Source organism: Schistocerca nitens, chromosome 1 (assembly GCF_023898315.1).
Source record: "Schistocerca nitens isolate TAMUIC-IGC-003100 chromosome 1, iqSchNite1.1, whole genome shotgun sequence".
Classification (NCBI taxonomy): domain Eukaryota; kingdom Metazoa; phylum Arthropoda; class Insecta; order Orthoptera; family Acrididae; genus Schistocerca; species Schistocerca nitens.
The window spans coordinates 116,665,913-116,690,464 of record NC_064614.1 but is presented as its reverse complement, the minus strand read 5'-3'; the positions used below and the strand labels follow the sequence as shown (position 1 = coordinate 116,690,464).

Genomic DNA, 24,552 nt, shown 5'->3' with positions numbered 1-24,552 from the left:
TGTAAGCAGGAGATCCCGGGTTCGAGTCACAGTCGGGGCACACATTTTCGACATGTCCCCAATGAAGTATATCAACGCCGGTATGCAGCTAGGGTGTCCATTTAATTATCATTTCACTTTGGTGGTCATCCGCGGCACCCTTACAGCACAGCGACACGTCAACTATACTCTACGGCCCGTCATGTTGGCCTACGTGGCAAGCCATCCTGGGCTTACATTTCAGCAAGACAACGCCCGCCCGCATACGGCAAGAATTTCTGCTGCTTGTCTTCGTGCTTACCAAACTTTACCTTGGCCAGGAAGACCGCCGGATGTCTCCCCAACTGAAAATGTTTGGAGCGTTATGGACATAACCCTCCAAGCAGCTCGGAATTTTGATGTCTAACGCGCCAATAGGACAGAATGTGGCACTACATCAGTCAGGAGAACACTCAATAAGTCTCAATCGATGCCAAGCCGAATAACTGCTTGCATAAGGGCCAGAGGTGGACCAAGGCGTTATTGACATCCTCAATTCCTGAATCTTTTTCTCTTAAATAAATCATCCACTGGTCCCGGCGGAGGTTCGAGTTGGGGTTGGGTTGTTTGGGAAGGAGACCAGGCAGCGAGGTCATCGGTCTCATCGGATTAAGGAAGGACGGGGAAGGAAGTCGGCCGTGCCCTTTGAAAGGAACCATCCCGGCATTTGCCTGGAGCGATTTAGGGAAATGACGGAAAACCTAAATCAGGACGGCCGGACGCGGGATTGAACCGTTGTCCTCCCGAATGCGAGTCCAGTGTCTAACCACTGCGCCACCTCGCTCGGTATCAGGTTCGAGTCCTCCCTCGGGCATGGGCGCGTGTGTTTGTCCTTAGGATAATTTAGGTTAAGTAGTGTGTAAGCTTAGGGACTGATCTCCTTAGCAGTTAAGTCCCAAAGATTTCACACACATTTGAACATTTTGAAATCATCAACTTTCTCTGAAATCACATGCACCGATTTCCATCCCTTTCGGATAATTCCTTCCTTGTGCGTGGTTTGTTGTCTTAGACGCACGTTTTACTGTCGTTGTTATTACTTATAGTTTTTACATTTTGTCGCCGAACCACTAGTCTGAGTTATCTAAGTAATGTGTATGGAATGCACTGATTAACAGGTACTTTTTAATCGCCTTTTTAATTAAGCTCGTTTTAGCAATCTCCTTAATCTCCTCGGGCAGTTTATCGTACAGTTTCACTCCTTGGTAGAAGGAGACAAATGGCTCTGAGGACTATGGGACTTAACAGCAGCGGTCGCACGGTTCTAGACTGAAGCGCCTAGAACCGGCTGCCTAGAAGGAGACATTGTGACAATCTTGGACCGCTGTCCGCTTTCCCGGAAACGAACCCTGGATACGCGGCTGCTGAGCCGGAAAGTAGGCGCGATGTTTCCTGCGCGAGAAGTGGCGCTTCAGGTTGCGCGGGTGACCTTGGAGCCGCGACGCAGCAGCGCGGCCCCTGGCGGGTAGATTGTGGGCCGCGGGACTGGTCTGACGGGAAGCCTGGGCGCTCGCGGGCAGCTGGCTGGCTGCGGAGTGAACGAACCCGGCGGCACCTCCCACCGCAGTTCTGCGCTCGCCACGGCGCACGGCAGGCGGCTGCACCGGCACCAGCACCATGATCGGCTACTTGAGGTACGGCCCACACCCACACTAGCGGCACCTGCGGCTTACTAACAACGTGGCGACTGCCTGTCGCGTCTTAAATTTTCTAGTAGCTCCTTGGTTCACACTGGGAATTTAACTTCTAACAAAGATGGAGTGCATCAAATCCAGACAATGTTTACGCTCTCGTTTATATTACCATCGTGCGTTTCAGACCTTATACCAGGTGTACCGATGTGGCCACAAGTGCCTGACTGTTGGTGGTGCTGCGCGTTGTTCTATGGTTTTCCATTTTGACAGCATATTCACTTAACATACCAGGTGTACCGGTATGAAATGAGCGTTGTTTTTTTTTGTGAAAATGAAAGACTAATTTTGAATTGATAAGTAAAAACATTTTATTCAAACTACTGAGCATTGCTTTCTATACATTTTGACCACCTTTCGGGCAATTTGTGGACACCACCCCAATAGAAATGTTCGTCTTTTGAAGCAAGCCAAGCAGACACCCAATTTTCGACTTCTTCGTAGGAATCGAAGTGTTCCTCAGCCAATGCGTATCCCATTGATGGAAACAAATGTTAGTCGGAAGGGGCCAAGTCTGGTAAATACGGCGGGTGGGGTAGCAGCTCCCAGCCAAGTGTTTTGATTGTATCCTGAACCAGTTTTGCTTTGTGTGCAGGTGCATTGTCGTGTAAAAAAATTACTTTGGCATGTCTTCTGGCTCATTCTGGTCTTTTTTCGATCAATGCATAGTTCAAATTGATCATTTGTTGTCTGTAGCTATTAGTATTCACAGTTTCACCGGGTTTTAGAAGCTCACGATACACCACACCCGCCGGCCGGGGTGGCCTAGCGGTTCTAGGCGCTACAGTCTGGAACCGCGCGACCGCGACGGTCGCAGGTTCCAATCCTACCTCGGGCATGCGTGTGTCTGATGTCATTAGGTTAGTTAGGTTTGAGTAGTTCTAAGTTCTAGGGGACTGATGACCTCAGAACTTAAGTCCCATAGTGCTCAGAGCCATTTGAACCATTTGAACACCACACGTTTCTGACACCACCAAACACAGAGCATTGTCTTCTTGCCGAATCGATCTGGTTTTGCAGTCGATGTTGATGGTTGTCCCTGATTAATCCATGATTTTTCCCGTTTAGGATTGTTAAAATAAATCCATTTTTCATCGCCAGTAACAATTCGATGCAAAACTCATTTTCTTTCATGTCTTTGAAGCAAAATTTGACAAATGGTTTCCGGTTTTCCATCCGTCTTTTATTCAATTCATGTGGCACCCATTTTCCACACTTTTGGATCTTTCCAATAGCTTTCAAACGGTCAGAAATTGTTTGTTGTCCAACATTTAGCATTGCTGAAAAAAAAAACGGCTCTGAGCACTATGCGACTTAACTTCTGAGGTCATCAGTCACCTAGAACTTAGAACTAATTAAACCTAACTAGCCTAAGGACATCACGCACGTCCATGCCCGAGGCAGGATTCGAACCTGCGACCGTAGCGGTCGCTCGGTTCCAGAACGTAGCGCGTAGAACAGCTCGGCCACTCCGGCCGGCAGCATTGCTGTCATTAGCTTCTCACTCAAAGTATCATCTTCATCCAATATTGCTTGCAATTCGGTGTCTTCAAACTTTTTTGGTGGTCTTCCACGTTCTTCATTTCTTACATCAAAATCATTATTTCTGAACCGTTGAAACCAGCTTTTGAATGTTACTTCTGATAGAGCATGATCACCATATGCCTCGACAAGCATTCGATGCGACTCTGCAGCACTTTTTTTCAAATGAAAACAAAAAATTAATGCTTTCCGCAAATCATTACTTTCTGGTACAACATTCGACGTTGTTAACACGATGAAAACATATGATGTTGTTTGTTCCATGACTTGATGTATACTAAATATCTTTGAAAGATGTCATACCAACCAAACAAAAAAATTTAAGGCTCGTTCTTAACAAATGTTCTCTATTGACACATTTGTATCTTAACGCTCATTTCATATCGGTACACCTGGTAATTCATCTTCAGGAGACATACTATTAAGCCTACTTTACACCAGCGACTTTCTGCTCCAAGCCAACTACTTGTTGTGATACATATCCAGATAACCAATCAGTCGTATCTGGAATCCATTTTACGGCACTTTATCACTGCATTAGACTAAAAATGTGATACATCCACAAGAGTGTATCACTTTAAATATACGAGGGTAGGAACTTAAATAGTGGCAACTATTTATTCACAGCCGATGCAAAAGCGTTACATGTTTGCATGTGTTACTCTCCTTCAAAGTAGTCACCAGCGTTGTTTAGAACCCTTTGCCAGCGATGTGGAAGGCGTAGTATACCGTTAGCAGAGCCCGTTCTGTTGATGGTGCGAATGCAGCGGTCTACTGCTTGTCGAATCTCTGGAACAGTTCTGAAGCGAATGCCACGAAGTGGTTCCTTCATCTTCAGAATCAAATCAAAGGCACAAGGACTTAAGTCCGGGCAGTATGGTGGATGGTACAGTACTTCCCAGTCCCATTGACCGAGCAGAGCAGCCACAGCTTGCGCTGTATGCGCCCGCGCATTGTCGTGCAAAATGATGGGTGGGTTGCGTAGAAAGTGTCGCCGCTTCTTTCGCAACGCTGGTCGCAGGTGATGCTCCAAAAACGAGACGATCTGCCGTGGAGGAACGTAATGCGTTAGTTGTACTCGAGAATCACCAAAACTTTCACCATAATGGGACTCTGACGCACTTTCGACTTTCGTGGCGGCCGATAATGACGTCATTCCTTGGACTGGCATTTCAGTTTTGGCTTCGTGGCATTCATTTCAGAACTGTTCCAGAGATTTGACAGGCAGTAGACCGCTCCATTCGCGCCAACAACAGAACAGGCTCTGCTAACGGTATACTGCGCCTACCACATCGCTGGCAACGGGTTCTACACAACGCTGGTGACTACTTTGAAGGACAGTAACAGGTGCATACATGTAACTCTTTTGTGACAGTTGTGAATAAATAGTTGTCACTATTTAAGTTACAACTCTCGTGTCTCAAATTTTCAAAATCACACCGACAAACTTTGAGGGGATTAGAAGATGTCTTGAAGATCAAAACGTACCTGTCGAACAGATGAGATTTGTTTCACAAAAGGGAAGATGAGCAAGTACTCATAGCTTCTCAAGCATGCATTTTAGAGCCCCTGTTAACTGGACGTTTGGGGTAAAACGTTCTGATCCATACAATCGCCTCTGGAAATTGCCTCTCCCACTTTGTTAGCAACAACAGTACCGGTGCATGTGTTCCACTGTCAGAGGCATCGGAGCGATTTCCGCTTATAACTTCCGACTCGTCCTTCTCCGGACCAGGGTCCCTTACTTCAAACTGATACATATATCCTTCTCCATCATCTCTGAAAGTCTGTAACATTATCACGGAATCGCCCTCTATATGCACACACCAACAGGCACCGGCGCCTCTAACTTCGATGCTCTGTAACGTCGTTGGATGACGTTTTCGGACACGGGTTCCTATCCACATTTTGTTCCTCAAGACACCTTGTATATCCCCTCGAAGTTTTTCGATATAGTTTTGAAATATCCTGTATATTTATTCATTTTTGGACTATCGATCCCTAGCTTCAAGGAATAGAACAGCTTGTTTCAGGTCTGAGTCATGAAAGAACCACAGACAGAGAAATGTCCTGTCCCTGCAGGAGGAGACAGTACGAATTCTAGCTCGGATTATAAGCGAGAGCAGTTTTTAAAATTTCTTTAACCTCAGTATTTTCCTTTAACTATATTTGTACTAATTCATCATTATGTGAGCAGTGTCTTGACATAAGGTTTTCGGTTCTGTACTTACGTGGTCATTGATTGTGGAATGAAATTTACCCCAATGCAACCACCGTTAAGTCAGTGCAGTAGTCAGATAGGACCTTTTCTCGTTGCATTCACATATGAAGCGCAGGAAGAATGACTATTTAAACGCCTCCTTGCTTACTGCAATTAATCTAATCCTGTTTTCTCAGTCGCTGCGGGAGAGACACTTAGGGTGCTGTAGCTCCCTAAAGGGATAGATTAGTCAGCTAATACTGGTTCTTGAAAATTTGTAAACAGACATCCCTGGGTTTTAGCGTCTGCTATTTCAGGTTCTTCAGCATTTCCGTGATGCTATCTCGCGGATAAAACAAGCATGTGAACAAATCGTGTGACCTTCTCCGTATACGTTCAATATCTCGTTTTAGTCTTATTCGGTATAGGTTCCACACTTCTGTGAAATATTCTAGGAAAGAACGTACAATGTATTTTATGCACATTCCTTTAAAGATTGACATATTTTCCCCAGCATTCTGTCACTGTCCTAAATCTTCAATCTGCTGATGTAAACATATCATTTTACATTCCCATCGACTGTTACACCTAAGTATTTGTGTGAGTTGACTGATTCCCGTTATGACTCATAGATTTTGTAGTTATGGAACAAAATTTTTCTGCACTTACGTTTCTGAACTTTTAAAGCAAATCAGTGGCGTGGCTAGGTAGTTTAGCATCCGGCGCGGGATTTTAAACTGTCACCCCACCCCCTCATCCAACCCCATCCCCATCAACGCGGCAAAAATGTGAAACTCTTTTTTTAGAAGCAGTTTTTCGATACTAGTTCAAATTGGTTCAAATGGCTCTGAGCACTATGCGACTTAATTTCTGAGGTCATCAGTCGCCTAGAACTTAGAACTAATTAAACCTAACTAACCTAAGGACATTACACACATCCATGCCCGAGGTCGATACTAGTGGTTAAGTAAGCAGCGTATACTGTTAACAATTTTGAAAATAATTTTTATAAATGGAAACAAATAAGTAAAATGCCTTTTTATAAATGACACAATGTAATTGACTATTAATGAAGCACTACAAATAATCAAAGACTTTACTGATAGGTGATTTTAACAGGTAGCTTAGAATCTCTTCTTTCTTTTTACGCAGCAAATTTTTAAACTGCGTCATCAAAATGGGCGCCTTTAGCGAAGATATTTTCGATTGCCAATACCGTCATACTAGAGAGTCGTGTTTGATTCAAAGTGGATCTAAGAGAATTTTTTAATTTCGAAAAACTCTCTCACATAACGCTACCGAAACCCACACACACACACACACACACATCTTTAGGCCAAAATGAGATTTTCAACAGATCCGGAGAGTTCATATTCGACCTCGAACACCAACAATCTTAAAAAAGTCCAAACAAGAGACCCTTCTTTTGGAATTTTGGTAGCTTGCAGAAATCTTTGGAATTTCTGCAAGGATCTATCTTCAAAGTTCTCGTCATAATTGTCAACTGAACTTTCTACCGTCTTCGGAAGTTCCGTTTCTCGAATTTAATCAGATTGCTTGGCTCTAAAATAACAAAATGATTGACACACATTTCATGGTATTTCCTTTAGAAACCTGTCCATGCACTCTGACCTCAGTTCCTGGTGTAACATCAACGTCTTGTCTGTAGCCTTTCTCCAGGTACCATTTCCTTCTTCCTGTAGGTCTACTTATTTCCACAGGAACGCCAATCTTGTGTCCTTCGCAAATGGAAGTGCTTCGTCAAGAGGATAATTTCTCTTGTCTTTCAATATGAGCTTTAGACCTCTCACCATAATAACACATATTCCGGAGCTGACACCAAGAATTTTCAAATAATTAAGAGCATCACAGACTACTTCTAAGGCAGTACTCCATAAACACCGAAAAACACGAAAACGAGAAACCACACACTGTAGGCAGCAGAGTTTGAGCAGCTTCTTGGTGTCTATAGTTTCCAAAGAATCAGACAATTCCTCAATAACATTCATACTCCTCCTAAAGCACTGAAATACAGGCTTAATAACTTCGTAGTGAGCGCTACACCTTGTATCCGAAAGTCTCCTAAACGTAACGCCAACAGTTTCGAGGAAAATCGTAGGTAGAAGCTGAGTAAAGCGTACAACATTTCTAAGGTCCCAAAAAAGTTATACGTAATTAAGTCGTTGTACAAGCCTGTACTCTACACAGATTGGGAGAGTGCTTAGGTTTAAGTTCAAAAATTCTTGCTTGAATTCCTGAATGCACTCCAGCCTTTGTAGAACTACAGTCGTACCGCCATACTCGTCACATTGTTATATGCATACCATAAGGTTTTCAAAAAATTTTTGCAACTTCTGCCAGAGAATCTATCAAGTTTTTTCGCACCCACGGAGCTGGAAAACTGTGCGGACCACACCTCCCTAGCTACGCCACTGAAGCAAGTTTCACTGTTGGACTTTTTTTAAAAGCTGATCAAAATCTCACTACATATATGTGCTGCCTTTTTTCTTATAGTACTTCATTAACGACACTGCAACATCTACACAAGTCTCCGGTTACTATTAATACTGTCTGGCAGGTCATTAATAAACAACATGAATAGCAAAGGTCCGACCATACTTGGTTGGGGCACGCCTGAAGTTACTTCGACTTCTGTCGATCACTTTCCATCTAACATAACATGCTGCCTCCTGTCTGCCTAGCAGTCCTCAGTCCATTCACAAATTTTGTTTGATAACCCGCCTCATGGAACTTAAATTAATAATCCTTGGTTGCTTCTGAGTTAAATACTTTTCGGAAAGGGAGAAATACTGCCGTTACCGACTTTATTGACACACAGCTTTCAGGATGTCTTACGACAAAAGCGCGAATTGGGTTCCCGCATGGCCGATGTTTTCGGGATTTGTGCTGCTTGGCAAGGATGAAGTTATTCTGTTCAAGATACCATATGATATTTGAGTTCAGAATATATTTTAAGATTCTTCGAAGAATGGATATCAATTATATTAGTCATTACTTTTGTGGGTCACTTCTGCTACCTTTCTCGTAGATGGGTATGACCCGTACTTTCTTCCAATCACTGTATACTGTTTTTCTACATCCACATGACTACTCTGAAGTTCAAACTTAAGTGCCTGGAAGAGGGTTCTTCAAACCAGCTTCAGACTATTTCTCTACCGCCTAAAACAGCACTTGGGAAAAATGGAGACTTAAATTTTCCTGTGTAAGCTCTGATTTCACTTATTTTACTATTATGATCATTTCTCCCTATGTAGTTTGGCGACATTAAAATGTTTTCACATTCAGAGGAGGAAGTTGGTCACTGAAATTTCGTTTAAGGATCTCGACACAACAAAAACGCCTTTGTTTTAACGACTGCCATTACAGCTCGCTTATCATACAAACACTACGTGATCAAAAGTATCCGGACACCCCCAAAAACATACGTTTTTCATATAGGTGCATTGTGCTGCCACCTACTGCCAGGTACTCCATATCAGCGACCTCAGTAGTCATTAGACATCGTGAGAGAGCAGAATGGAGCGCTCCGAGGTGATCATGGACTTCGAACGTGCTCAGGTGATTGGGTGTCACTTGTGTCATACGTCTGCACGCGAGATTTCCACACTCCTAAACACCCCTAGGTCCACTGTTTCCGATGTGATTGTCAAGTGGAAACGTGAAGGGACACGATAGGCCGACCTCGTTGTTGACTGACAGAGACCAAATGGTTCAAATGGCTCTGAGCACTATGGGACTTAACATCTTAGGTCATCAGTCCCCTAGAACTTAGAACTACTTAAACCTAACTAACCTAAGGACATCACACAACACCCAGCCATCACGGGGCAGAGAAAATCCCTGACCCCACCGGGAATCGAACCCGGGAACCCCGGGCGTGGGAAGCGAGAACGCTACCGCACGACCACGAGATGCGGGCTCACAGAGACCGCCGACAGTTGAAGAGGGTCGTAATGTGTAATAGGCAGGCATATATCCAGACCATCACACAGGAATTCCAAACCGCATCAGGATCCACTGCAAGTACTATGACAGTCAGGCGGGAGGTGAGAAAACTTGGATTTCATGGTCGAGAAGCTGCTCATAAACCACACATCAAGCCGGTAAACGTCAAACGACGCCTCGCTTGGTGTAAGGAACGTAAACATTGAACAACTGAACAGTGGAAAAACGTTGTGTGGAGTGACGAATCACGGTACACAACGTGGCTATCCGATGACAGGGTGTGGGTATGAAATCATCTTCCAGCGTGTGTAGTGCCAACAGTAAAATCCGGAGGCGGTGGTGTTATGGTGTGGTCGTGTTTTTCATGGAGGGGGCTCGCACCCCTTGCTGTTTTGCGTGGCACTATCACCGCACAGGCCTGCTACATTGATGTTTTAAGCACCTTCTTCCTTCCCACTGTTGAAGAGCAATTCTGGGATGGCGATTGCATCTTTCGACACGACCGAGCATCTGTACACAATGCACGGCCTATGGCTGAATAGTTACACGACAATAACATCGCTGTAATGGACAGAGTCCTGACCTGAATCCTATAGAACACCTTTGGGATGTTTTGGAACGCCGGCTTCGTGCCAGGCCTCATCGATCGACATCGATACCTCTCCTCAGTGCGGCATTCTGTGAAGAATTGGCTGCCATTCCCCAAGAAACCTTCCCCCACCTGATTGAACGTAGCCTACGAGAGTGGAAGCTGTCATCAAGGCTAAGGGTGGGCCAACACCATATTGAATTCCAGCATAAGCGATGGAGGGCGCCACGAACTAGTAAGTCATTTTTAGTCAGGTGTCCTGGTACTTTGGATCATATAGTGACACACACTCCCCTATTTCGCTATGGTACAAAATGTGCTGCCCTTCTTTAAACTGTTTCAGTGTCCTCCGTCAACCCTATCAGGTAAGGATCTCGTACACAACAGCAGTACTCTAGCAGAGGACGAACAAGTGTAGTGTAGGCAGTCTCATTAGTAGACCTGTTGCATCTAAGTGTTCGATAAATAAAACGTAGCCTTTGCTTTGCTTTCCCCACAACATTATCTTTGTGACTGTTCCAACTTAATTTGTTGTAATTCTGATTCCTAGGTATCTAGTCGAATTGAGAGCCTTTAGATTTGTGTGATGTATCATATAATCGAAATTTAAGGGATTTATTTTTGTACTCATATGAATGACCTCACACTTTTCCTTATTAAGAGACAATTGCCACTTTTCACACTATTCACGTATCGTGTATAAGTCATTTTGCAGTCGGTTTTGATCTTTGGTCTTTACTAGACGGTAAGTGAGAGCATAATCCGCAAGCAATCTAAGAGGGATGCTCAGATTATCTTCTAAATGGCTTACGTAGATTAGGAACAGCAGAGGGCCTATAACGCTTGGTTGGGGAACGCCGGTTATCACTTCTGTTTTACTCGATGACTTTCCGTCAGTTATTACGAACTGTGACCTCTCTGACAGGAAATCAAGAATCCAGTCACATAACTGAGACGATATTCCATACGCACCCAATTTGATTACAAGTCTCTTGTGAGGAACGGTGTCAAAAGCCTTCTGGGAATCTAGAAATGTGGAATCAATTTGAGGACTCCGGTCGATGACACTTATCACTTCGTGCGAATAAAGAGCTTGCTGTGTTCCTCGAAAACAATATTTCCTGAATCCGAGCTGACTGTGTGTCAACAGGCCGTTGCCTTCGAGGTAATTCATGTTCGAACACAGTATATCAGTATACGTTCCACAATTCTACTGCAAATCAACGTTAGTGGTTGTTGTTGTTGTGGTCTTCAGTCCTGAGACTGGTTTGATGCAGCTCTCCATGCTACTCTATCCTGTGCAAGCTTCTTCATCTCCCATTACCTACTGCAACCTACATCCTTCTGAATCTGCTTAGTGTATTCATCTCTTGGTCTCCCCCTACGATTTTTACCCTCCACGCTGCCCTCCAATACTAAATTGGTGATCCCTTGATGCCTCAGAACATGTCCTACCAACCGATCCCTTCTTCTGGTCAAGTTGTGCCACAAACTCCTCTTCTCCCCAATCCTATTCAGTACCTCCTCATTAGTTATGTGATCTACCCATCTAATCTTCAGCATTCTTCTGTAGCACCACATTTCGAAAGCTTCTATTCTCTTCTTGTCCAAACTATTTACCGTCCATGTTTCACTTCCATACATGGCTACACTCCATACAAATACTTTCAGAAATGACTTCCTGACACTTAAAACTATATTCGATGTTAACAAATTTCTCTTCTTCAGAAACGCTTTCCTTGCCATTGCCAGTCTACATTTTATATCCTCTCTACTTCTACCATCATCAGTTATTTTGCTCCCCAAATAGCAAAACTCCTTTACTACTTTAAGTGTCTCATTTCCTAATCTAATACCCTCAACATCACCCGAATTAATTCGACTACATTCCATTATCCTCGTTTTGCTTTTGTTGATGTTCATCTTATATCCTCCTTTCAAGACACTGTCCATTCCGTTCAACTGCTCTTCCAAGTCCTTTGCTGTCTCTGACAGAATTACAATGTCATCGGCGAACCTCAAGGTTTTTATTTCTTCTCCCTGGATTTTAATACCTATTCCGAATTTTTCTTTTGTTTCCTTTACTGCTTGCTCAATATACAGATTGAATAACATCGGGAGAGGCTACAACCCTGTCTTACTCCCTTCCCAACCACTGCTTCCCTTTCATGTCCCTCGACTCTTATAACTGCCATCTGGTTTCTGTACAAATTGTAAATAGCCTTTCGCTCCCTGTATTTTACCCCTGCCACCTTTAGAATTTGAAAGAGAGTATTCCAGTCCACATTGTCAAAAGCTTTCTCTAAATCTACAAATGCTAGAAACGTAGGTTTGCCTTTCCTTAACCTTTCTTCTAAGATGGTATGGGTCTGTAATTCAGCGGATTACTCATATTTCCTTTCTTGCGTATTGTGTGACTTGTGCAATTTTCCAGTCTTTTGGTACGGATTTTCCGCCGAGCGAGCGGTTGTATCTCACTGCTAAGTATGGGGCTACTGTATCAGCATGCTCTGCAAGGAATCTTATTGGAATTCTATTTTGCCTGAAAGACTTGCCTTTCTTAAAGGCTTTAAGCTGCTTCGCTACACCGAGGATATCCATTTCTAAACTGCTCACGTTGGCAGTTGTTCTCGATTCGAATTTTGAAATATTTACTTCGGTTCGTTGGTGAAGGAATTTATGAAAACCGTCTTCAATGATTTTGCTTTAGTGGCGCTCTCATCGGTAATAGGTATTTATAGTGCCTTGCCGCTGGTGTACTTTACACTCAACCAGGATCTCCTTGGATTTTTTGTCAGATTCGGATAAAGGGTTTCATTGTGGAAGCTATTAAAAGCATCTCACATTAAAGTCCACACTAAATCCTGGAGATTATGTGTTCTTTTGAACACAGTATGCTTTTCTCGTTGCTTCTGCAACAATGTTCTCATCTGTTTTGCGTACTGTGTGGAATCAGCTCCATCTTTTATTACTTTATTTTGCATAAATCTCTCAACTGCCTCAGATACTTTTCGTTTAAGTCATATCTCCTCTACACTTACATGATTGAGAAGGAGTGGAGACTGTCTCTTAGGGAGGCGTCAAGGGAATTTTTATATGCTTTTTAAAATAAATATATTTCGCGTTTACTTTGGTGGATTTGGATGTAGTTGTGGGTACTCTCGCTACAAGCGTTTCGCGGTAAATTATGGTTAGTAATTTGTGATAACATTTCTCGAGGAGAATAGCGCTTTTTTTAGTACTTTAAATGAACACAAATAGTCTCGACGGTAAGAAACCTTAATTTTTGCGGTTATCGGTTTCCGTCAGTACTGATCACTTTCAGACGTCATACCATGTTGGCAGGCGGTGACGGTGAACGGACAGCTGACGTTCGTGGAGTTCGCAACGCCTGCTCCGTTCACCGCCACCACCTCTCAACATGGTATGGGGTCTGAAGATGGTTAGTAAGTGACCGAAACTTGTAACCACAAAAATAGATGTGTTTTGCGGTCGAGACTTCTTCAGTTTAAATCATGGTTAATACAGGGATCCGTGGCACACAGCGGTAAGACGGGGGCTAACTGTTGCATCATTACCGTAGACCGTGAACAGTAGCAGAGCGTTCCAGTTAGACTGTCGTAACGCTCCATAATTCTGCCCAGGGCAGACTTACGATGTCAGAGCGACACAAGGCCGCATGGGATACCAAACTGACAGGGGCAACAAAGGAGTCCAAATGCAAAATGTTTGCACATGGTGTATCATAATAGGTAGATAAAATGAACATGGGACAAAGTATACGATTACAGAAGCGAAATGAATGGGAATGTGGACTTCAGCACCAAACGTTAGCTGTAGATAGTATAAATGTATCTGATATGTAAATTTGATAACTGGGTCCACATCCATCGTGAAACTTTGAAATGAAATCGTTCCGCTTTTCGCTGATGAAACTATATTTATTGCCACTTCAATTTTGACATGTGGTCATTTTTAATCATGATAAAAACAATCAGTTGTCAAATATAATACACGTAATTATGAAACTGACAAACGCTGAAAGTGAAAATTTTAAATCTATTTACATGGGATGTTGTAATACACTCAATAATATAAAGCTGTGACATGCAGTTGCATGAGGTATTGTGAATTCATCTGCTGTTCCGTATGGGGTTGGTGAAATAATGATGTAAACACTGAAGTTGAAATTACATGTAGTAGGCATGGTAGCTGGGTCACAAAGGCGCAAAGATGTAGATATACAAAGAGTATGAGCTATGGAGTCCAAAGATATACAGGGCTATTACAAATCATTGACGCGATTTCATAAATTCACTGTAGTTCCATTCATTGACATATGGTCACGACACACTACAGATACGTAGAAAAACTCAAAGTTTTGTTTGGCTGAAGCCGCACTTCAGGTTTCTGCCGCCAGAGCGCTCGAGAGCGCAGTGAGACAAAATGGCGACAGGAGCCGAGAAAACGTATGTCGTGCTTGAAATGCACTCACATCAGTCAGTCATAACAGTGCAACGACACTTCAGGACGAAGTTAACAAAGATCCACCAACTGCTAACTCCATTCGGCGATGGTATGCGCAGTTTAAAGCTTCTTGATGCCTCTGTAAGGGGAAATCAACGGGTCGGCCTGCAGTGAGCGAAGAAACGGTTGAACGCGTGCGGGCAAGTTTCACGCGTAGCCCGCGGAAGTTGACGAATAAAGCAAGCAGGGAGCTAAACGTACCACAGCCGACGGTTTGGAAAATCGTACGGAAAAGGCTAAAGCAGAAGCCTTACCGTTTACAATTGCTACAAGCCCTGACACCCGATGACAAAGTCAAACGCTTTGAATTTTCGGCGCGGTTGCAGCAGCTCATGGAAGAGGATGCGTTCAGTGCGAAACTTGTTTTCAGTGATGAAGCAACATTTTTTTCTTAATGGTGAAGTGAACAGACACAATGTGCGAATCTGGGCGGTAGAGAATCCTCACGCATTCGTGCAGCAAATTCGCAATTCACCAAAAGTTAACGTGTTTTGTGCAATCTCACGGTTTAAAGTTTACGGCCCCTTTTTCTTCTGCGAAAAAAACGTTACAGGACACGTGTATCTGGACATGCTGAAAAAATTGGCTCATGCCACGACTGGAGACCGACAGCGCCGACTTCATCTTTCAACAGGATGGTGCTCCACCGCACTTCCATCATGATGTTCGGCATTTCTTAGACAGGAGATTGGAAAACCGATGGATCGGTCATGGTGGAGATCATGATCAGCAATTCATGTCATGGCTTCCACGCTCTCCCGACTTAACCCCATGCGATTTCTTTCTGTGGGGTTATGTGAAAGATTCAGTGTTTAAACCTCCTCTACCAAGAAACGTGCCAGAACTGCGAGCTCGCATCAATGATGCTTTCGAACTCATCATTGATGGGGACATGCTGCGCCGAGTGTGGGAGGAACTTGATTATCGGCTTGATGTCTGCCGAATCACTAAAGGGGCACATATCGAACATTTGTGAATGCCTAAAAAAACTTTTTGAGTTTTTGTATGTGTGTGCAAAGCATTGTGAAAATATCTCAAATATTAAAGTTATTGTAGAGTTGTGAAATCGCTTCAATCATTTGTAATAACCCTGTATATGGAGTCGATATCATGCGGTTTGTGAAATCTGTGTGTAGAAAAGAGAAAATTGACGGAAATATGTGTGTAATAAGAACAGAATTTACAAATGAGACTGTTAATACAGAATAAAAGTAGGTAAAAAAGATTAAGGGAGTATCAGGTCAAACGTCTAAAAATATAAATACAGAAGAACAAAACTTAGCGCTGCATATACGTAAAACGAGCGCAAGAAATACATAAATATGGGAAAGGTGTGAATTAGTAATAAGCGTAGCGTGGTCTACAATATTTACCAGGCTTAACACTAGATTATAAGATGTGTCTGAAGCAGACCAGGAATTTCGTATTTTTAAGGTCAGTCTGTTCATTCCAAAACGTATTCTGGCTGGTCTCGAAATGTTCATAAATTTCGATCTCTTGTAGATAGTCAAGTTCTCTTCCTTTTCCTACTATATGAAGAATGTCTCAAGAGCTTTCAACGTTATCTAATTTGTGTTTAGTCGCCCGAATATGGTTCGCACAGGATGATACAAAGGATGATTTACAATTATCACTGATGTGAATGTGTTCTCCAAAACGAATGTTAAAACTTCTACCAGTTTGTCCTACATAAGGAGTTATCGCATCCTCAGAATGCGATTTTATGAATTCCTGTTTGTGTGTAAGGTTCATTGTGTTGGATACTGTGACGTATGGACTGACCTAACGTGTTGTCAGTGTGGAAGGCTGTTCCTACTTTGGTGTTACGAACTTTTGGGATTCAATCTCCATCTAATTGCGCTCAAATTTCACCCAAGGTCTACCTTAACAACAAACACAATACTGCTACAGCACATCACATGTTATAATTTACTGTACACACGTACTTGCTAAAGGTGATGTTCGACTTGTCTGCTTCACATTTGGAGACAAAACTGCATTGCGTCTCTGCACCGAGTTACGAAGTCCATCAAACTGAAACAGCAGCGCGTCACCTCGTAAACCTTGACAAGATTGTACGATTAAAATTAACTGCTCCAGTTCTTAAGCTGTTCCAACGGTAGTGCATATAATGTACAACTGTACGAATTATACATGACTTTATTAACAGAACATTTTTCTTTCGTATCACAAACAAATCTGTAATCTTGATCACCTTAAGCTCCACAGCTGATTCACGTTAAGATGAATTAGAACCACCACAATTTATCAACGTACAATTCTACCGTTGCGGATGCTTTTTTTTAGTGAATATCATCAGTTGCCACAGCTAAAAGTGTTCTATGAAGATTAGTTACACACCTTGTTGGCAGTGTCACCTGATGTTCATTGAACGAAACCGGCCGTGACGTAATAAATGCCCATTGACATAGTTGTGATGGTTCTAACTCATGTTGACACAAATTTGCGTTTTCCTTTTCAGGTGTATTCATGAAGTTTAATAATATTAGTCAATTTTCAACCACTTCCAAGGCAAACTTTCTAAAACATCACTACTTACTGGTGAGTTTTCTTCTCTTGTAACGTACAACTTACCCAGTTAAACTCTCTCTTTTTACTACTGACCTGTTACAGTTTATAACAATGGAGTATCCAAAACTGTAGTTAGGTTTCGATTGCTTAGTAATAGCGACCTGTGTTACACTTAGTAACCAGGGTTTTGGGTCAAAATTTAATATATAGGCACGGATTATTTAGTAAGAATTATCTGAGGATGACTGTTAATCAGCCGAACCCAGAAATTAGCAAGCTATAATTTTATTTTTTGTTGCGATCAAGACTTTTAAAATTTTTAAAAAACCATATAGATCGACGTATTTCCTTCAATAGACGATTCCAGGTTTTACGAATAGTGTCTTACGTTTAACACGTCAGAATAAAATGGGATGATATTTTTCTTAAACTTCTGTCAAACTCTTCCAATGTGAAGTGAAATACTTTGTAAATTATAGAACTAGAAGTTTCCATTATTAAACTACAAAAGAAACAGAAATTTTATAATTTCATTTCTTCCATCCAGTTTAACAGACAGCACGTTATTGTACCTAGAACACTACAGTAGGTCTAACTCCTTCTGCTTTCACAAAAAGCTTAAAAGATCTCAGAAATTACCTTAAATCGAAATGAATTGTTTCTCCTTTTAATATTTAGCACTGGAATAAGAAAGAAATTATTTCTGTTACAAAGGAATGTCTATGTAGTACTTATTTTAAAAGAGTACTTATTTTAGATTTAGATTTTGAATGATCTTCCCAAGAGCCCAAGGAAAGACTATCTGAGGGAATGTTAACTTGAGTTTTATTTCTTACATTCCGTGCCCTACTCTCTTTAATTTTCTTACACCGTTACCGCTGGTACAGCAGTTCCTCCTTCTTTGCCATACCAGCCTTCCCTTGTATAATGTTTTTCTCTTTTAGTATATGAAACATTGTTTACTGACTATTTATCATCGCTTGACGGATTTGTCATATCAAAATGAATTAGCTAAGTGCGTTGACTGAGACATCTCGCAGGGTCATCAGCTCTCTCAAGCTTTCTTTTTTTTCATCCCTTATTGCTGGTTATTTGCTTCCCTTATAGGGGTTAGTTAATGTGAGAGTTTCCTTAAAGAAGTTGCATCTAATGTGTTGTTTATTAGGAGTGATTTCATTGGGTCCAAGGTGCGTCGTCAGCAGTACCTCAGCTGCCAGCGAGTACAATGCGCTCCGACACGCCCGCAGGAATTACAGACCTCACAGGTGCGCAGGTGTTCGGCGTCGATTAATCGACTGTGCGTTCGATGCCACTGTGGAAGCCGGAATACGCCCATTGCACACCCTTCGTTAACAATGGATAATGGCAAATTCATTAGTATTAATATTCAAGGCGTCAGTGGAAATGTCATTTATTAGTGACTCATTATAAATGGTACAATCGGTATGTTTACGATCATAAATATCGCTGTGAATGTTTCACTAGCGTTAGCAATACGGCCCACCCTGAGCAAACAATGAGACAAGAATTACTGTACATACAAATGCGACATTTTGCTTATTACATCTACGAAATTCATGGACACTTGGAGAGGTAGCACGCCCGACGGTAAACGGTCACGATGTTTCCAATTACTAAATTGTGGAAATGGTAGTTCGAATCCTGGTGTAAAGAGAAAAATATTTCGCAAGAAGGAAGAGGGAAGGTGGAAATATACTTTTCGAAATTACGAGATTGCGCATAATGATCTGAGTTAAATTCCAAAATCCTCCCCAATAAATGAAGAAATGTGTCATTTTTGATAGCACCCACGGCATCAAAATAGGGGTCAGCATTCAAATACTGGTATCTGTAGCAAGTATAAATTTACAGAAACCAGTATTTTGACCGGAACCGAGGTTGGAATCTTCTTACACGTCGATCACGGGCCTGAAGATGGCGTAGTAAATCGCCGAAACTGGTAGCCAAATAAAATAAGTTTGGAAATTAGACGGCTGTAAGGTGTTTGATTTCACATCCTGTATCTAAGATTAGGTTCCTTTTAGGTTACATAAAGGGTGATCTTGGTTCGACTGAGGAGGGTGTCTATTGTATTCCTTGCACTTGTAGCGTGTCATATACTGGCCAGATTATCAGGAGCGTGGCGGATCAGTGTACTGACCATAAGCGTCACACACGCTTACGACAGCCGAGAAAATCTGCTACTGAAAAACATTGTCTTGGCACCGAGCATCCTATGGAATCTGCTGTGGAGATTCTGGCATGCACTTCCGGCTACTGGGACAGTGTTATTAAGGAAACACGAGAAATTAAATTAGCGAGTAACTTCATAAATACAGGTTTTTGCTTAAATTCTGCTTGGAGTTAAGATCTCTCCTTGTCAAAAATAGAGGGACTGATTCGATGCAGCCTAATCGGTCGGTTACTAATTTTCATCAATAATTCCTGACGCCGTTCATTTTTGATTTTGTGGTGGTGCTAGTGTTCGCGGTGTGTGTGTGTGTGTGTGTGTGTGTGTGTGTGTGTGTGTGTGTGTGTGCGTGCGTGCGTGCGTGCGTGTGTGTGTGTGTGTGTGTGTGTGTGTTATTTTCCGCAATTGATCTGCAAACCGAGGTTTTAAATTCCCTTGCACAACACTTTCTTGCTGCGTTTTACCTTGAAATATGACAGAGTGTGCACCTGTCTGAATCGGTGCATTTCCGCAAGTTATTTACTGTTAGTGAATTGTCAGAACAACAAGTATGATTGCAAAACACTAACACGAGCTATCTACGGAAAAATGGAAGCTTAGGTTCCAGTGTAACACAAGAATATGCGAAGCAGTACTAACCATTACGACATATCTTAGGAGACAGATCGAAGAAAGGAAAAACCTAAAAACCTACACTGATACCATTTGCATATTTAGAAAACGTTTCTGAGAATATTGACTGGAATTCACTCAGATACAGAAATTAACATGGACAAAATAGAAGGAGCGAAAGCCCGCTCATAATTTGGACAAAATCCTGACTGTAGTTATAAATAATGATTGTCAGGAAACGGAGGAAAAAAGTGAGAAGTGAATTACACAGGGCTTCATTGTACCCCACATGTTATTCAGTGTACATTTACATGCACACTCTGCAAAACACTGAAGTGCATAGCAGAGGATACTTCCCGCAATACAAGTTGTTACCGATTCTTTCCGTTAGCCTCACGTACACAGCACGGAAAGGATTGCTTAAACGTCTCTGTGCGCACTTTAATTTAGTCTAACCTTGTCTTTGTGATCCCTGCGAAAGCGATACGTAGCGCATTGTAGAAATTTTCCATCACCGGAACGGAGAGTGTCATGAAAAGAGGTTAAAGATGATAATCGACAAGAGAAAAAAAGGGGGAGGGGATAATGGAGTAATGGAGTGTAGTTGAATTAAATGACGTCGTGCTGAGGCAATTAGAGTAGTAAATGGGGCACTGAAAGTTCTAGATATGTTTTGCTATTTGGGTAAAAAAATAACTGACGGTGACCGACATAAGAGAGCATATAAAATGCATACTCGTAGTGGCAAGAAACTGATTTCCAAAATATTAAATACGTTAACATAAAAAATATCTTTGAAAGTCTTTTATTAAAGTATATGTGTGGAATTTATCCTTATACGGGAGTGAAACACGCACGACAAGCTGCACAAGCAAGGATGGAATAGCAGCTTTTGAAGTATAATGTTCCAGAACAATGCTGAACGCTACGCTCGACAAACTAAAGAAGAGGTTGTAAGGTCACACACCAGTTTTTGATTAATGTTCGTTCTTGAATACAGACTTTTTTAGTTTGCTGTCAGTTTGGCACCGGACTTATCTCAGCAGCATTGCCGAGTAGTTTTACTCCCAAGGTACACGAATCATTGTACTGTAGTTCCTAACTGCTTGTCACACAACTAATTCAGTAACAAAAATGATGAGAAAGGTCTCTTGGCAACAAAACAGTTTGTACTAGACACAATATTGATTATACATTAAATTCACAGAAAACCTCTCCACATTGTCTAGAGTGCATGACCATTTACACGATTCCACAATTCCACTCAGGTCAACCATTGCCTTAATGATTCACTCTCGTCACTGTAAAATATTATATGTTGTCTTACTTCATACAAAATTATTGTGAACCGACGTTATTCGTTCTTTCTTCTTTGCACGTCCGGATACCGTTCTTCGTGTTCTAGCTGCGCGAATATTATTCGTGCTCGTTCAGTTGTTTCTGTTTGTGTCGATCATGTGGCTACATACAGTAAGTGGCGAGGATCTCTTTGGACTACCCAGTGCACTACATTTTACTCGTCATTCTGGATGTCTTTACATTAATTTATTTCGAGATTTTTCTCTGACAACTCGCTATACATCCAATTACGCTTTCGATTAATACAGCGGAAGTTACATATAGAGAGTAATAAGTGTTCCTGTTTCCTTACAGACCAATATTTATCGTAAAGCAGGTTTCCAAACTCAGAATATGTCAAAAAATATGTTTCAAATGGCTCTAAGCGCTACGGGACTTAACATAGGTCAGGAGTTCACTACACTCAGCTGGCGACTACACGGTTAGTGGAGGCTGTGTGGCGTGCACTAGGCGGTTTTTTAGGTTACAAGGCCTCGGGAAAGTACGGGATGGGCTGCAATCTCAAAGCGTGCATGGCAAATACAGGACGTGCTTGGATCAAGGAACAGTCGGAATTGTAGTTGTAAATTGTTGTAGTTGTGCTGGGAAAGTGGTGGTGGTGGTGGTTAGTGTTTAACGTCCCGTCGACAACGAGGTCATTAGAGACGGAGCGCAAGCTCGGGTTAGGGAAGGATTGGGAAGGAAATCGGCCGTGCCCTTTCAAAGGAACCATCCCGGCATTTGCCTGAAACGATTTAGGGAAATCACGGAAAACCTAAATCAGGATGGCCGGAGACGGGATTGAACCGTCGTCCTCCCGAATGCGAGTCCAGTGTGCTAACCACTGCGCCACCTCGCTCGGTGCTTGGAAAGCCCATGAGCTTCAAGCGCTAATAGAAAGCACAGAAGCTGAAATCGTTATAGGTGCAGAAAGCTGGCTAAAGCCTGAAATAAGTTCTGCAGAAATTTTTGCGAAGTCTCAGACGGTGTTCAGGAAAGATAGATTAGGCAGAATTGGTGGTGGAGTGTTTGTGTCTGTCAGTAGTGGTTTATCTTGTAGTGAAGTCGAAGTAGATACTCCGTGAGAATTGGTATGGGTGGAGGTTATACTTAACACCCGAACTAAGTTAATAATTGGCTCCTTCTACCGACCCCCAGACTCCGATGATATAGATGCTGAACAGTTCAGAGAAATTTTGAGTCTCGTAACAAATAAATACCCCACTCATACGGTTATAGTTGGTGGGGACTTCAACCTTCCCTCGATATGTTGGCAAAAATACTTGTTCAAAACCGGTGGTAGGCAGAAAACATCTTCCGAGATTGTCCTAAATGCTTTCTCCGAAAATTATTTCGAGCAGTTAGTCCACGAACCCACGCGAATTGTAAATGGTTGCGAAAACACACTTGACCTCTTAGCCACAAACAATCCAGAGCTAACAGAGAGCATCATGACTGATACAGGGATTAGTGATCACAAGGTCGTTGTAGCTAGGCTCGATACCGTTTCTTCTAAACCCACCAGAAACAAACGCAAAATAATTTTATTTAAAAAAGCGGATAAAGTGTCACTAGAAGCCTTCCTAAGAGACAATCTCCATTCCTTCCGAACTGGCTATGCAAATGTAGACGAGATGTGGCTCAAATTCAAAGATATAGTAGCAACAGCAATTGAGAGATTCATACCTCATAAATTGGTAAGAGATGGAACTGATCCCCCATGGCACACAAAACAGGGCCGAACGCTGTTGCAGAGGCAACGGAAAAAGCATGCGAAGTTCAGAAGAACGAGAAATCCCGAAGATTGGCTAAAATTTACAGAAGCGCGAAATTTGGCACGGACTTCAATGCGAGATGCCTTTAATAGGTTCCACAACGAAACATTATCTCGAAATTTGGTAGAAAATCCGAAGAAATTCTGGTCGTATGTAAAGTACACAAGCGGCAAGACGCAGTCAATACCTTTGCTGCGCAGTGCCGATGGTACTGTTACCGACGACTGTGCCTCTAAAGCGGAGTTATTGAACGCAGTTTTCCGAAATTCCTTCACCAGAGAAGATGCAACAAGTCCACTAAAGAGACAGCTTACACTACGCTCGTTCGTCCTCTGTTAGAATATTGCTGCGCGGTGTGGGATCCTTACCAGGTGGGACTGATGGAGGGTGCAAAGGGTGCAAAAAAGGGCAGCTCGTTTTGTATTATCACGTAATAGGGGAGAGAGTGTGGCAAATATGATAAGCGAGTTGGGATGGAAGTCATTAAAGGAAAGGCGTTTTTCGTCGCGGCGAGATCTATTTACGAAATTTCAGTCACCAACAAAATATTTTGTTGAGCCAAATCTACATAGGTAGGAATGATCATCAAAATAAAATAAGAGAAATCAGAGCTAGAACAGAAAGGTTTAGGTGTTCGTTTTTCCCGCGCGCTGTTCGGGAGTGGAATGGTAGAGAGATAATATGGTTGTGGTTCGATGAACCCTCTGTCAAGCACTTAAATGTGAATTGCAGAGTAATCATGTAGATGTAGATGTAGATGTAGATCTGAGGTCATCAGTCCCCTAGACTTAGAACTATTTAAATCTAATTGACCTAAATACATCACACACATCCATGCCCGAGGCAGGATTCGAACCTGCGAACGCAGCAGCCGCGTGGTTCCAGACTGAAACGTATAGAACCGCTCGGCTACAGCGGCAGGCTCAGAGTATGTCAAACGATCTTTCTCCAAACCTGTACTCCTGTTGTATATTTTGTTGACGATAAAGCAGTTTTTGTCCTGTCGTCCCCTACTTTTAGTAATAACTCGTGCAAAATCCAGATAAAAGCGACAAAGTCTAATTTTTTCCTTTTGTGTATATGTCATTTGAAGCATTTCTGCCGGATGTCTGCCAGCCGAACCTTCTGCTCGTTCTACGCGTTTTTCCATCGCCTGTCGTACTTCTTGTACTACTTTGCTATCGGTGTCTACTTTCTGTTCCAACTGCTCTACGCATGTTGTGACCTCCTTTTGCTTCTGCTACCGCCTGCTGTATTTTTCGCACTACTTGGCTAGTGGCGTCTGCTTTCTATTCTATCTACGCTCGTGGCCTTGATCTGCTTCTACGTATTTACCTGCCAACCGAACCTCCTTCCAGACGTAACATACTATTTACTGCTCGTTCTACGTCTTTTTCTATCGTCTATCATACTTCTTGTACTACTTTGCTAGCGGTGTCTCCTACGAGACTTGTGGCCTCCTTTTGCTTCTGCTACCGTCTGGCTAACGGTGTCTTCTTTCTATTCTATCTGCGCTAGGCGTGATGTGACCTTCATTTGCTTCTGCGCATTTACATTCTCTGGGCCTCTAC

The 24,552-nt window shown here is 42.4% G+C and overlaps 1 protein-coding gene across 3 annotated transcripts in view; it reads left to right on the top strand.

Moving 5' to 3' along the window:
* The first annotated feature begins 1,513 nt into the window (after positions 1-1,513).
* Positions 1,514-24,552, top strand: part of LOC126242219 (short-chain dehydrogenase/reductase family 9C member 7-like) — a 189,467-nt gene continuing 166,428 nt past the window's right edge. For all 3 annotated transcript variants that reach the window (XM_049948072.1, XM_049948070.1, XM_049948071.1), the window contains exon 1: positions 1,514-1,652. In XM_049948072.1, the coding sequence (XP_049804029.1) occupies positions 1,636-1,652 (17 nt within the window). In that variant the 5' untranslated portion in view covers positions 1,514-1,635. The remainder of the gene's footprint in view (positions 1,653-24,552) is intronic.